The 13,603-nt window shown below is 36.1% G+C and overlaps 1 protein-coding gene across 1 annotated transcript in view; it reads right to left on the bottom strand.

Annotated features, from left to right (window-relative positions):
• MMP16 (matrix metallopeptidase 16) overlaps positions 1–13,603 on the bottom strand; it is a 190,028-nt gene that overhangs the window by 82,420 nt on the left and 94,005 nt on the right. Inside the window, exons 2-3 of the mRNA XM_026080386.1 lie at positions 12,505–12,653; positions 4,563–4,685 (exon numbers count right to left, since the gene is read on the bottom strand). Coding sequence (XP_025936171.1) covers positions 4,563–4,685; positions 12,505–12,653 — 272 coding nt within the window. The remainder of the gene's footprint in view (positions 1–4,562; positions 4,686–12,504; positions 12,654–13,603) is intronic.

Raw genomic sequence — 13,603 nt, 5'->3', positions numbered from 1 at the left:
TTTTCTTCCTTAAAACAGCAAAACAGAGGTGCAGGATAGCTTTTAAGCAATTATTTTATTTTAAAACATTATGAGCTTTTAGCAGTGGGCTTAATTCAAGAAAAAGCTTGGCTTTACAGAAAACACTCTCCAGTTTTATTTGTGAAAGTGTTCTGCATTCTGCAGACTGAATAATCTGAAAACTGATCAATGATTGACTCTTAGTGCTAGAGTTAAAATTAAGAATAGTATGCCCAGACTTCTGATGAGGCAGACTTTACATTCAATAATTCTCTTTCTAAAAAAAACCTATAGCATTCACATTCTATTTTACAAAGCCGATTGCTTTATTATTAATGATTCACATTCCTGCTTCTTCTTTAAAAAACTGAATGATTTACTTCCCTAGCAAAAGAGAAGGTTGTTGTTTTTTGAGAGAGACTCATAAATGTCTTTGTAAACATCTCCTTAAAAAAAAAAAAGGAAAAAATCCCTTAATAGGTTCCATAGATCTCCTCTCTGACTCTATATATTATTCAGTCAGAGACTGTTGTGTAGCCTGATAGTCTGAAACGCGAAGGGAGCATCCAGACTGTATCATAAAGATCCTTCTAGTTTGTTCTGTAATGGAGCTATAATTTTCATATACTCTAGGTGTTCTCCTTTACTCCTATACTCTTCTGGCTAGGAAAAATTTTCAAAAAATATCATTCCCTAATCAGTTTCTGCTTCTCTTTGGGTGAAAGTCATATTAGTATAAAACATAAGTACAAATAATGATGCTTACAAGGTATACAGGCATGAACTATACATGGCAGAAGAAACAGCAAGTAATATTGCCATGTAACTTGATTAGAAACAGAACTTCTAAGAACCACTCTATTCACCAATTCATATAATTGCAAAGCTACATTCCCTGAAGAAGAGAAAGCATAACTAATGTAACACCATATACTATATAGAGTTACTAATAAAACACTATGTTAACATTCCAAAAACTGGAAATTTGTATCTTGTTGATATTGTCTGCACATTGTTTTCTAGGAGTAATTATCATCAAAGTAAAAATGTAATATGTGGCCAAAAAGCACATAATCATCATACAAATGATCATGGTAAATCATTTATGTGAAGCTCCTGTGATGGTGTGCTCCTTTCCAACCCTGATGTGTTCTCTCCCCCTCAACCTGACCTCCCTGTAAACAGCACGTATGTAGGGGCTAGTTGAGCATGTGCCAACTAAGGCCCGTCTAGTATGCAAATATGACTATGAGTCAATCATCTCTCCCCCCATAAATAGGGGCAGCCCAGAGCCCATTGAGCTCTCCTGCACGGCAGTGGGCTGCACTGCAGAACCTCCTCTTGAGCAGGGACGCCTCTCAAGGTTACTCCTCGAGGTTGAGAGATTCCTTACCCGCCACAGATCCTCGGTAAGTGATTAAAGCATGCTGAACTTTTGCAAACTTCACGAAACTTTGCTGAGTTATATCTCTGATTAATTGTGCACATAATCCCTTAGACATAAACTGTTGACCAAGTCTGGGACTAGGACTGGATCCAGCTGCACCTAGGCTCCTCTCCAAAGGAGTTTAGAAAGCAAGGGGGTCCTTTCCAAAACTCGTGACTCAACAGGAGGGTTCCCTTTGCACACACCCCTTTAGATACAAACCGTTGACCGAGTCTGGGACTAGGACTGGATCCAGCTGCACCTAGGCTCCTCTCCAAAGGAGTTTAGAAAGCAAGGGGGTCCTTTCCAAAACTCGTGACTCAACAGGAGGGTTCCCTTTGCACACACCCCTTTAGATACAAACCGTTGACCGAGTCTGGGACTAAGATTGGATCCAGCCACACCCAGGCTCCTCTCAGAAGGAGTTGAGAAAGCAAGGGGGTCCAGTCTGAACCTCGTGACTCAACAGGAGGGTCTCCGTTGCACCCGCATCTGACTCTGTCCTTCATGCAGTAAATAACTGAGTGAACCTTGCCAATCGAACCTTGTTAAATCATTCTTATTTACGACTGAACTTTGTTAAGTCACTGTCTTACTGCAACAAACGTAATGCTGCTTCCCTCTTACGAGTGAAGTGGATCACTCCTTTCACGACAGCTCCCTCTTGAAATCTTGTGAAACTGTTTCAACTTTAAAAATTGCAATTTGAAAATAAGGAAATTTAGAAAAAATAGGATGCAAGTCACATGTATCTGTTTTGATTCTCTTATTCATGATTAAAGGGACTAGCCAAGGGGAAAAATATTCTGAGAAACATTGATTCATTTACATTTAACAGGTGCCAGGAGCAATTCTTGGGGACAAAATAACAGTGACAGACAGAAAATACTACAGTAAAATGTATAAAGTAGACATAGTTTAAAATGTATATGTGCCCTCTATTCTGTTTTATCATTAGTAATATCTCAATGTTTTGCTTAAAGTGATAAATATCTCATTTAAATACAGCATCTGAGGGCATACTCTAAGACCAGGTAGCCAGACAGTAAGTGGTAAATCTACCTTTTGATCCAAGGATTCCCCTCAGCCGTGGAATTGCACATGCAGGACAGTAATGTATACGATGAAGAAATCCACATCTGTGGATTTCACAGAGTCCATTGAGAGTTTATACATTTACAGTAGTATATTAAGTATTTTATTAATTAACAACTAAGAAGCTAATTTGAAAAGTATTTCCTGCTAGCCTCACTCTGATCCAATTAAAATCAACGGTGAAAAATCACCAAACATTTTAGAAAAAAACAAAACAACAACATTAACTGCTGCTGAGGTCCATGTTCTGCTCACCTTTGCTGGTTTCCTCTTAACATAATGGCGATGCCCATGAAATACAATTTGTTGCTATTATCCTTCTAGCTCAGAAAAGCAGGTGAGTGTGGTCCTATGATAAGATGACTGTGATGGATGGCATCTGTTTTGTTGTTTGTTCTATGCTTCTGTTATGTTCTTTTGAAATGTGGGTGAGGTGGCAGACACTGAAGTGAGGAAGAAATTGTTTTTTCTTTGGAGGAATTACTAAGCTTGCTCAGGATGAGAGTGGTTCAGACTACTGGGTATGACTAGCCAGGAAGGCACAGGATGGAGCTGTATACCTGACGGTTATGAAGAGACTGAGAAATGGTACTGAGAAAAATGGAGTAGACAAGCGATACCAGAGGTATGACCAAAAGTTTGGGTAACAAAGCAACTTAAGAAGTCATTCAGTTAACTGGAATTAAGCCTGTAAGCAGGGAACCACCGGGAAGGACAAAGCAGGTGGGGAGAAGTGTGTAAGATTTTTTTTTTCTTTTTTTTCCTTAGTCGCTTTCAGTGTTCTATATTCTGAAAGTTTAATATTGTATTTTTTGTTCTAATAAAATTTGGCTTTTGCAGTTTAAATATCTTTTGGTCTGTAGACTCCTACAGAAAATTTATAGGCTGATTCACCTCAAAGCTCTGGTCAATTGGAGGTCTTGTTACAGTGAAAGAGCGAACATTTTGCAAGAAGGAAGACCTGAAATAAAAAACAGCTACAAATTCTTCAGAGTGAGAAAGATTAGCTGCTTAGGCTTAGATTAGGCTTAATACTTGGGACCCTTGTTTATTATTATGACTAATGCCTGGGACGACAGTACATGAAAATATACAAGTGGTCAGATTTACACCGTTGTAAAAAATTTTGTAATGGAGTAGAGAATCAGATTCCACACAAATAAGGGGGGAAATACACATGTATTTGTACATACCCTTGCATGCCTAGCCACATTTATGCACATACATGATATTTTAATTTTAAAATGCGGATAAAAATAAAATGCCGTAAGCGGGCATTCTTATTCTGATCAACTATGTACCACATCTGCATTAACAATAAGGCATGTCTGAGGTCTTAAAAAAAAAATCTTAAAACATAAGTCATAGCATTGATATACAGTAACTAATAAAACTATCTCCACATTGTGGTATGAAGAACGGTCCAGGGAAAAATCAGTTTTGACAGAGTAGGTGACATACCATGTAAACTACATGCCAGACTTACTCCAGAATTGTCAGAATTATCCAGGTGTTCAGCCCCCATGTGTCCCTACGCCCATCAGCGTGTAGGCAGGAAATGGCCAGGCCAGTGACCCACCAGTGGCCATCAAATTCGTTTGTACTTTGCAATAGACCTGTAGGCACCTGCATTTTGCAGAGAGTGACTCCCTTCAATGGTCTATTTTACATATTTAAAGTAGAGACCTCAGTTTCAGTACACTACTACTTTCAGAGCAACGTTCCCTGAGAAGTTACCAAGAGGGTTGAAAGGYAGGGTTAAGAACATACTGGGGGTTAATTTGATGCTGAAAGTTTCAAAGAACTTAGTGTTTACTAAACATACACAATTTCAATCCAATAAAATCATTTGCTTCTTACGTAAGTACATATCCCAGAGTTATTCAAATTTGTATTTTTATACCACACATTAATAAAAAAACTTTTTGAAATGTTGACAAATATTTCAGAAACTTGTATTCACTCTTAATAAATACTCAGTGCTACCACTGAGTTATAACTGTACCACTGAGTTGTAACTCTATATTAATATTTCTGGTACCTGTAAGTGATATGTTTGTGTTGCCACTTCTGTCCTGTTAATGCATATCGTTTCCGACGAATGTTAAATTTGGAGCTACCTCTTGTTTGGTCAGGAACACCACACCGAGGCTTCTTCATCCAGCTGCAAAAACCAGTACCACATAGTTAAAGCAACATGGAAGACAAATCATACCACTGTACCCAAATAAGAAGAATGTCAGCATTTCTTTGAAGTTACACTATTACCAAATTTGTGCCTACACACAATAATGACTATCAACAAGAACAGTCATCTTGTCACATGCATATGCATATTTTGTGGAGTTTCATCGCCTCCCATGACACTACAATCTCTGAACGAAGATGTCACAACTGGACAAGTTTTTCAGCATTCATAATTTATTCTGATTCTTTCAAGGTAATTATGATGTGTATTACTGGCTTACCTGCTGAAGGTGAAGTTAAAATATATATACAAAGACTTAGTCAAATCACTAGGTCCTGAATTTTGTTTTTTCTTTCTGTGATTCTTCTCTGTTGTCTCATTGTCATTATATTTAAACAAGCCTCAAGTTCTTTTAATCAGAGAGCCCAGTCAGCTGACAGAAAATTTTTTTTTAATTTAAGATGCTGAGAATGCTAATATTATAATATTATTAATCTCTTCATCAAATGTTTTTACTGTCTTACTGTCTTTCAACACAATGAAAAGTATCAGCTCTAATCACAACTGTAAGCCCTTAGTGGAGTTATCTAACTCAAGAATTCTGCCTAAGAATATTGAATGCACTGCACAGAATCAAGTTGAAAAGGTCTAAATCAACAAAAATGGACATTGCAGCAGCACCTGACTTTCCAGAGAAGTGTTTAATTTTTACAATGGCCTTTAATTTTTTGATGTATTCCAATATGTCAAATATTTCAAATTTGTCAGTATTCCAAATACGTCAAAATTAGGATGATACCTAATTCCAAAGCACAAGTTCAGTGTCCATATCACTGAATGAAGAGTTTCTCAGGTGCAGTGTAAGGGGTTATTTAGTTTGAGTAAATGAAGCAAAATTCAGTCGAAGTCATTATTATATAAGAAAGATGGATAGTTGCAGAACAATTGTCCATTGCCATCAGGAAGATAGTAAGAATAAAGACGTTCGTCGTATAAGTAAAAGACATAACTCCTGTGTTACTTCTACGGTTCATTGACTTGACTTTTATCATGCCAGATAATTATTGATGCAAAATCTGTATTTTTCTGTGCATTTTCCAACGTTATTTACTGCTAGAGTATTCATACCCTATATTCTGACTTGCATGAATGAATTTCTGACCATTACACAGGCATTTAACCATCATATCATAAATATATACATCTAGGAGCTGTATGTATATACAACTGGATGGAAGAAAATTCATTTGAAATGTCATCTAATTAAAACATAGACTACTTTTAAAACATGCACAGGTAAAGAAAATGCAACAACAGCAACAAAAACAAAGAATGAACCAACCATCTTTCATCTTTCCTGCAGGTATTCTTTGTTCAATATACCCAAGATGAAGAAAAATATGTTGTTTTGTCCAAAAGAAAACAAGGAATATTCGCAGTGCAAAGGACTATTGTATATATATATAAAACATAACCGAATGAGATCATTGATTTGTTAAAGAAAACAGATCCTAACAGGCGGTAAGTAAAATTTTTAGAGTAACAAAGATGAAAATTTTTCAGTTCCATACTCAAGGACTGAGATGTACATTCTAAGTTTTATAACCACCGACACAGGGCAAGGCATATTGCATACTGAATGAATTTTTAGAGACAGGCTAATGGAATACGGACTTCCAGTCAAAGCCAGCCACACTCATTTTCATAAATCAGTATGAAGAGGTATGTAAGTATAGCCAGTCTTATAACACTTGGTATATACTGTAGCTATGGATTTATAGCAGATTATTTTTAAATGACTAAGTACAAGTTCAGCTGACCAGCCTGTGGGCAAGTGTTGATTCAGCAAAGTAGATGTCAGTGACTTCTGGAACATGTCATTATTGCCAAGTTAAATTTGCTTTAATAATGGAGTTAAAAGGCAGATCTTAGTTACAGACTAAAGGGCAGTTCCATTCTTCTYAGTATGATACCATATTTCCCTTCAGTAAATGAGATTAAAAATTGGCTCAGACCTCAGAAAACTTTTAGGCACATGTTGTCAGTAATACTTTTTCTCAGTGAATGTTAGATCAACATGCAGTTACCACGCATGTTAACGATTGGGTATATTCACACTATGCTGTTGAAACTGCACACACAAACTGCAGAAAAAATACATGTATGCAACAAAAGACAAGTTTTCTCACCTTAAGGTGATATCACTACATCAAAAGAAAGAAGCAAGGAATAAAGCAAAAAACAAAAAAACTATTATATTTGTTCGAAACTGTACAAAAATGTAAGGGTCTGGCATAATATATATAATAGAATATATCACTTCTAATTGTATTACTTTAAGGACAATGACTTTAAATCAATTGAATCAGGCCCCAAGGGAGGGGAAAAAAAAAAAGTCAACTTAACTGATGGAGACCTATCTTAATAAGAGGGTTTGCTCACCTGGCAGAGACCCAGGGCAGATAGCAAGTGTAAATATTCAAAGATGTGAATTTAAAAGTCAGTCTTCAAAGCCATTATTGAAATAAGCTCTCCAGTTAGGTTCAATACTCTTACAGAAAATACAGTTAGCATTATAAAAGGTCTTATGCTTCAGAGAAAGATCTAATACAAAAAGACAAGACCAGCAGGTAGCACAGATTCAAAATTCAACACTTCATCATCTTACTAAGTACTAAAAATTCACTTTTTAACAAAACAAGACATAGCCCAAAATAACTTTTTATGAAATTTAAGAAAACACAGTTTATTCTTGCCTTGGTTCTGAAGTGGTATGTACTTATCAAGCGCATTATGCTTCCTTATAGTTTGAGGGGGCAGAGGATGTTTTATATTTTCACACCGTATGACCCATTGCTTTTCTTATGGTTACAGGGTGACTGGTTCTGTGGCTCATACACAATAAAAACCCCAGTGCAAATCAAACGGAGAACTTTGTGCATCACAACTGGCTCACTAGCTTTCAGCAAATCATCTTTGTGTAAAAATTCAGGAAAGATGCAATTCATTCCAGTTAATGCACATGAAGAGTTGGACTGTCATCAAATCTACCACCTAGATCTTAGCTAAGTCTGTCATACAAAGTTTTAAATAAGTTATTAAACAGTCAATATCGGAGCCTAGTCTTTTCTAGCACAGAAATGAGGCAAAATGTCAAAAAATTCTGCAACAAAAATTTCCCTTTTCATTTGTTTTTAATTTAAAAAATAGTTTTGTAAGCAGTAACTATTCTCACTCTGACTGGGTGGAACACTTCTAACAGGAGTAATTATTAATGCTCATGACATTTGTGAATACTGTGCAATGCCCTCTTCTATCTGTGAGAGAACTGACAAAAATAAAATTCATTTCTGTTTTCTCCAGCTGTAGCTGCTTTTAACATAATATGATGAAGGTGTTCCATGTTTTTGATTGCTTGTTGGATTTTAATTAAATTTTTCTAAATAATTAATTTTTATAAAAGCAGGTGCATACTGGTAATGACTTTGCCTCTCTTTCATCCTTTCTATTTGTTTATGAACTTGTGGAAATCTTTTATGTAGCAGCCCCTAAAAATTAATATTTTATCAGCACTCAATAAAGAGGCTTAATTGTGACTAACGTACTCTATCTGCAGACTATGTCACATCAAATTCTTCTCTTAGCTCCATTAGTTAACTCTTGAGGAGATATATATGACAAGAGAATTAAAACAGTTTAGACTCACAGAAAATCTGAAAAGATTAAAATAAAATTATGCAGCAAAACTCTCCAGTGGAGAGAGAGATGAATCTGAAATTCTCATAACCTGAGTCCATTTTCTAAACATACTYGGATATTTGGGGGACAAGAAGAAGAATCTCTTTCTCTCTCTCCTCTCCTAAACCTTCAGGAAGAAATGTGAAAAGGTCACATTTTGTTCTTAAGTGAAATCAAATCATTAAAGAAACCCCACTTTGGTTAATCCTTGCTTTTTTTTTTCTTTTCTTTTGCTCTTTAGCCCTAACCAAAAGTGCTCTCTCTGCTGCTTAGGTTCTATAGTATTAAAAAAACAAACAAATCATCAAAAAATTCCTATGTTTTTGTCAGAGATATAATGAGTATTTGCAAGGGTTGTTTTAAGAAGAAGCAAATTCAGCTATTAAAATAAGGAAAATAAAAAAAGGAGAGTGCCAAAGACCTAACATGACTTAGTGGCTGGAAAAACTATAAACATTTATTAAAGGAAACTACTGCAAGGCTTTCCCCTGCTTTCTCCCATTTTCCACCTTTTATCACAAAGGTCTCCATGGTTTTCATTGATTTCAGTGGTCTCATGGAAAAAGTTCTTGTGAGGAGAGAGACGTGCTTTCTGAATTTCTTTACTGTCCCTACTGTACTCTCACTTCTAGGACTTTATTGCCACTCCTCTAATTACTAGGAAGTAGTCAAAGAAAAATGATGTAAGATACTATATTTCAACCCTTTTGTTGAGGATGATTTCTCTGCAAAGCTTCTCATTGAATGTGAGCTGAAGAAAGAAGACCTCTTGGATAGCTTTTGTATGAAAACAACACTTACCATTAAAACAGACTGCTGAGTTTGTTCTAATAGCTTAAAATTTACTGCTCACTCTTATGCTGTGCCTGATAATTAATATGTAAGCAGCAGAGATCACACAGAAGGGATATATGACTACATTTTAATTATAAACCCTGAAGTAAATTTGTAGAGAAGCCCACCTGAGCATTAAATGGCACATTTGCCATTTATTTTAAAAGGATAACATAAAGTGAATGCTCTGATGCTACTGCATAGATTTATTCAGCATCCTAATACACTACCATTCTATTTATAAACCAAGAAGTTTGTAATGTACCCTCTTTCATCAGAAAACACATTTTTGAAATGCAGACATTTTTGGCATAATTATATAGTAGTTTTAAGAACAGACAACAGCTACTCTTCTCTACTTAGTATGTTTGTTTAGGAATGTGAAAGAACAGGAAGACAACAGTGGGTCCATTTTCAAAAGCCTCTTATTTTAATGAGCCACTGACTGAGTTTGGTGATATAGAAATGAATCACATAAAATACTGTGACATCCAATGCAAATATCAGACAGCATTTTCATTTGGTTTGCCATTGTAATGATACTTCTATTTATAATGTCCCTTATACCTTCACACCATTCTAATGATGCCTCCTTCTATCACTCTTCCTTATCCCTAGCAATACACGTGCATCAGGCTTTTCAAGCCACTTGGGAAATAAATTTAAAAAAAGAAAAGAAAAATAAGTAAATGATGAGGAGTGTGGGGAAGATGAACACCATTCATATTTATGCATGCCAAAATGCTTTTTGGGGGATTATCTGTTTCTCACAACAATAAAATCCCCCCAGGAGACTTTTGATGATGATTCTACAGGACATTATTTCTCTGCTAATATTCCCCAAGTAGGTTCCTATCAGGTTGCTAAGATAACTTCTTTTAATTATTTGTCCTTCTGAACACTAAGATGCACACAGTAATCTCATCTCAAAACATGCTAGAGAGGCAGGTAATTCTCCATGCAATGAAATGAGAACATACTGTTTCTATGAGGTTCCTGCTGCAGTCTTTATTTTGCAACCCGGGCATTGTATCTGATTCTAACACTTATTTGTCACAGAGAAACAAATAGTAAGTTGCCACATATTTCTGGCCAAAAGAGAGTATATATACTCTTTTCATAGATGAAAAGAGAAAATGATTTTAAATGTTTACAAAATACTGCCATATTTGAACAATTAAAAAAGTCTATCCTTTATTATATAGTGCATCTGCCAGGGATACTCAGTGGTCTAAACTGATGGTAACTTGAGGCCACATATTAATCTAATGAGTTTATTTTTTCTCACCATCAATGTAAATGTGACAAGTCTTTAAGGAGTCAGTTGTGCTCCAAACTTGACTGAAGTCAATATAACTCCAAATGTGTAAGCAAATGTGGAATTCATCCAGCATGAGTTACATGTACCAAAAAATTCTCATGCTTTAATATGTCTTTCTGTGCAGCAGAAAATCATGTATCAAAAGATCTGGAAGACTCAATATATACCAGAATGCAAAATGAAGGCTTTGGACTGCTGTGTAGGTGGATTCCTCTGTCTTTTACAGAAAAGGAGAAATGAAAACAACCTTGCTGGCATGCTGGCCAACATGCCCAATTTAGCCAATATAAAGTACTTCCCTTTGTAGTTAAAGCTTTTTTTCTTTCTTTTCTTTTCTTTTTTTTTTTTTCAATTTGCCACCTGATKCACTAAAGTAAGAGGCGGCCTCCACTTTTCCTTTGGTTGCCACTTTCTGTCCTTTCTGTACTGCTAATTGTGAACAGATTATTTTCCTTTTTGTGAAATAGAGTGCCTCTTCCAAAGCTTCCATTAATGCGTTTTTAAAAGGCTCCTAGTAACTGGTATAGTAGCAGTCTCCCCTCAAGGATCAATCATTGAAGCTGTGTGAAGAGCCTAGTCTCTACTCTGCAGCCTGCAGTCTGGATCATAAACATGCTTTTGAGCATGGCTCTCTCAGAAGGCATTTTCTGAGCCTGCTGCTATTGCACTGCATGTTCTAAGGTCCTTTAAATTCCTAAACTGTGTGTAAACTGTGTGACCAACTCACCTCCCCTTAGCCAGCCCTAAAATCTGCTTTGCTTTATTGCTTTTCAATGCAACTGGCATGTGCCAGTGGAATAAAATGATTTTTCCAATCCTGCCAGCACTTTAGATAGATAGTCTCTTCCCTAAACCATAAATGATTGAAAAATCATTCATGTCAGCTACTTTACCAGGAAAGAATAGAAAAGATGACACATGGGAGTGGGGCTGAAAATTTGGAAACAAAAGAGGAATTTTCTCCCAAAAAGCATTTTCTGTCTGCTAATATTAAAGAAGTAGTAGAAATATATTTCAAAATATATAGTAGTAGAAATATATTTCAATATAGTAAAGGTCAGAATTGTAACGACAGTGTTATTTTGTTATCATTTGCTGTTCAAGCAAAGTAACTGCTTTCTAAAATCACAAGATACAACCTTTATTGCATTTTAACCGGAAAAAGTCCAATGAGCACTTCAAATCTTAGTCCCAGATAAGCTTTCTTAAATGTGTGCTAGTAATCTTTCTTTTTTCATCTTCCTGGCATATTTCTAGTGGCATAGTATGTAGGTATTTGGACATATCTTTTAATCATTCTATTGCACAAAGTTTGACTTTATCTATGTTTGGCCTGTCAGTAAAATCAGATGCTGCCTACCTTACATGACTTCAGGCTTGTAAAGGGCATGCAAAACTCATTTGATTTTACTGCATGTTAAAATGATCACACCTGTGCTTTTGTTACTGGAAACCATTAAATGAATGGGCCAGTGGAGCATGCTAAAATTTTTTGCAATGAGGATAAGAGAATTTACACTAAAGATTTTCCGGTAAGTATTGTGATACATTTTGTTGATTTCCTTTCCTGCCAATTTTGAATAAATTTGGCCACTTCAGTGGCACACTGCATTGTTAGCCTTTTGGCCCCTTCTTCAGTTAACCCTAAAACACCTTCTTTAGAATCACACGTCCAAAAGCAAGCAGCAGAAATTTGACTACCGGCTATGACAAAATAGAGCACAAGAAGAAAAGAAAAAAAAAAGAAAAAAAGAAAAAGAAACATTTTAATTCCTCATCCAAAGCTGCAACACTATTTGGATATCCCAGTCACCATGCCTCATGTGCTTTAAAGTTTTTCCAGTTGCATTTTATTCCTCCTGAAATAGAAAAGTTGAGAGCAGTACAGTACCAGTTACTTACTCAATTGTGTTCCTGTCCACTTTTCCTGTCATATTAATGCCATAGAACTGCTGCATGGCAGCTATAGCTGATTGCATGGTTTCTGCAGAGCGCAATACCGACATTCGGGGGTCAGTTGGTGGAAGGTAGCCGTACTTTTGTAACCATACCTGCAATGACAAGTGCAATGGCTATTGAATAGAAATTAGAGGTAAATAAAATGCTCCCTAGTAATTAGTTTTGTATCATAAATGATGAAGCTTTTAATTCACCAACCACAAATCCTGTCAGTTTGGTATTTTGCAGAGGAGAAATTCTTCTGGGCTTTTATTTTATCTCCTTTATTAAAGATACTGCTGTTATAAGACTTAGGATTTGTGTTTTGTACCCAGGAGCTAGCTCTCTTTATTCTCCGATATCTCCTGATTCAATTATTTATTGAATGTATTTATCTCAAGTTACAGCTTATGCACSTGTCTCTGGCTTCAGGCACTTCAAGGAATTTTACGTAATATTATTCACCAATTATAATAATAAATCCACAATAGATCTCACACAATGGTACTACGTTGGTATTTTCTCTCAAACAGCACGAAAAAGAAGGTGGGGAGAGATTCAGCTTTCCAGGAAGATTATTGAACTCACATAGTGAGTTGGCTGGGAGAYAGGGAAGCAGGAGAGTCTGGGCCCACTTACAGGAAACCCCCTGATGACAGGATTCTCCTTTTTAAATGAAGATAGATTTAGTGCCGACTGTTTATGTTCTTAATTGKGTGCAAGTGAGAGGGAGAGGACATAGTCCCAATAACTGGAAGTTTTATGGATTAAAGTGAACATCTTAAATACACCTGGAAAAACAGGAGCTCTCACAGCACTCTGAAATATGCTCTCCTCTTGAGGCAATGTTTAATAAACAAGTATTTGCAGTCATCCTAATGTTTCTATGCATTCTCAAAATCCAGCCTACACAGGGCATACTGCAAGACTTTTGAAGGGATGAGAGCATTGATACATCTTTAAAAATGTCCTCAACCACTTCTCATCTGAAGCTCACTACACTGAAAGGTACATATATTGCCACTATACAACACACAAATTGTATTGCTGCAGCCTCACTCCT

This window comes from Apteryx rowi, unplaced genomic scaffold, assembly GCF_003343035.1.
Source record: "Apteryx rowi isolate R43461 unplaced genomic scaffold, aptRow1 scaffold_519, whole genome shotgun sequence".
Taxonomy (NCBI): domain Eukaryota; kingdom Metazoa; phylum Chordata; class Aves; order Apterygiformes; family Apterygidae; genus Apteryx; species Apteryx rowi.
Note: the sequence above shows the minus strand (reverse complement) of the source record. Positions and strands in the feature narration are given on the sequence as shown.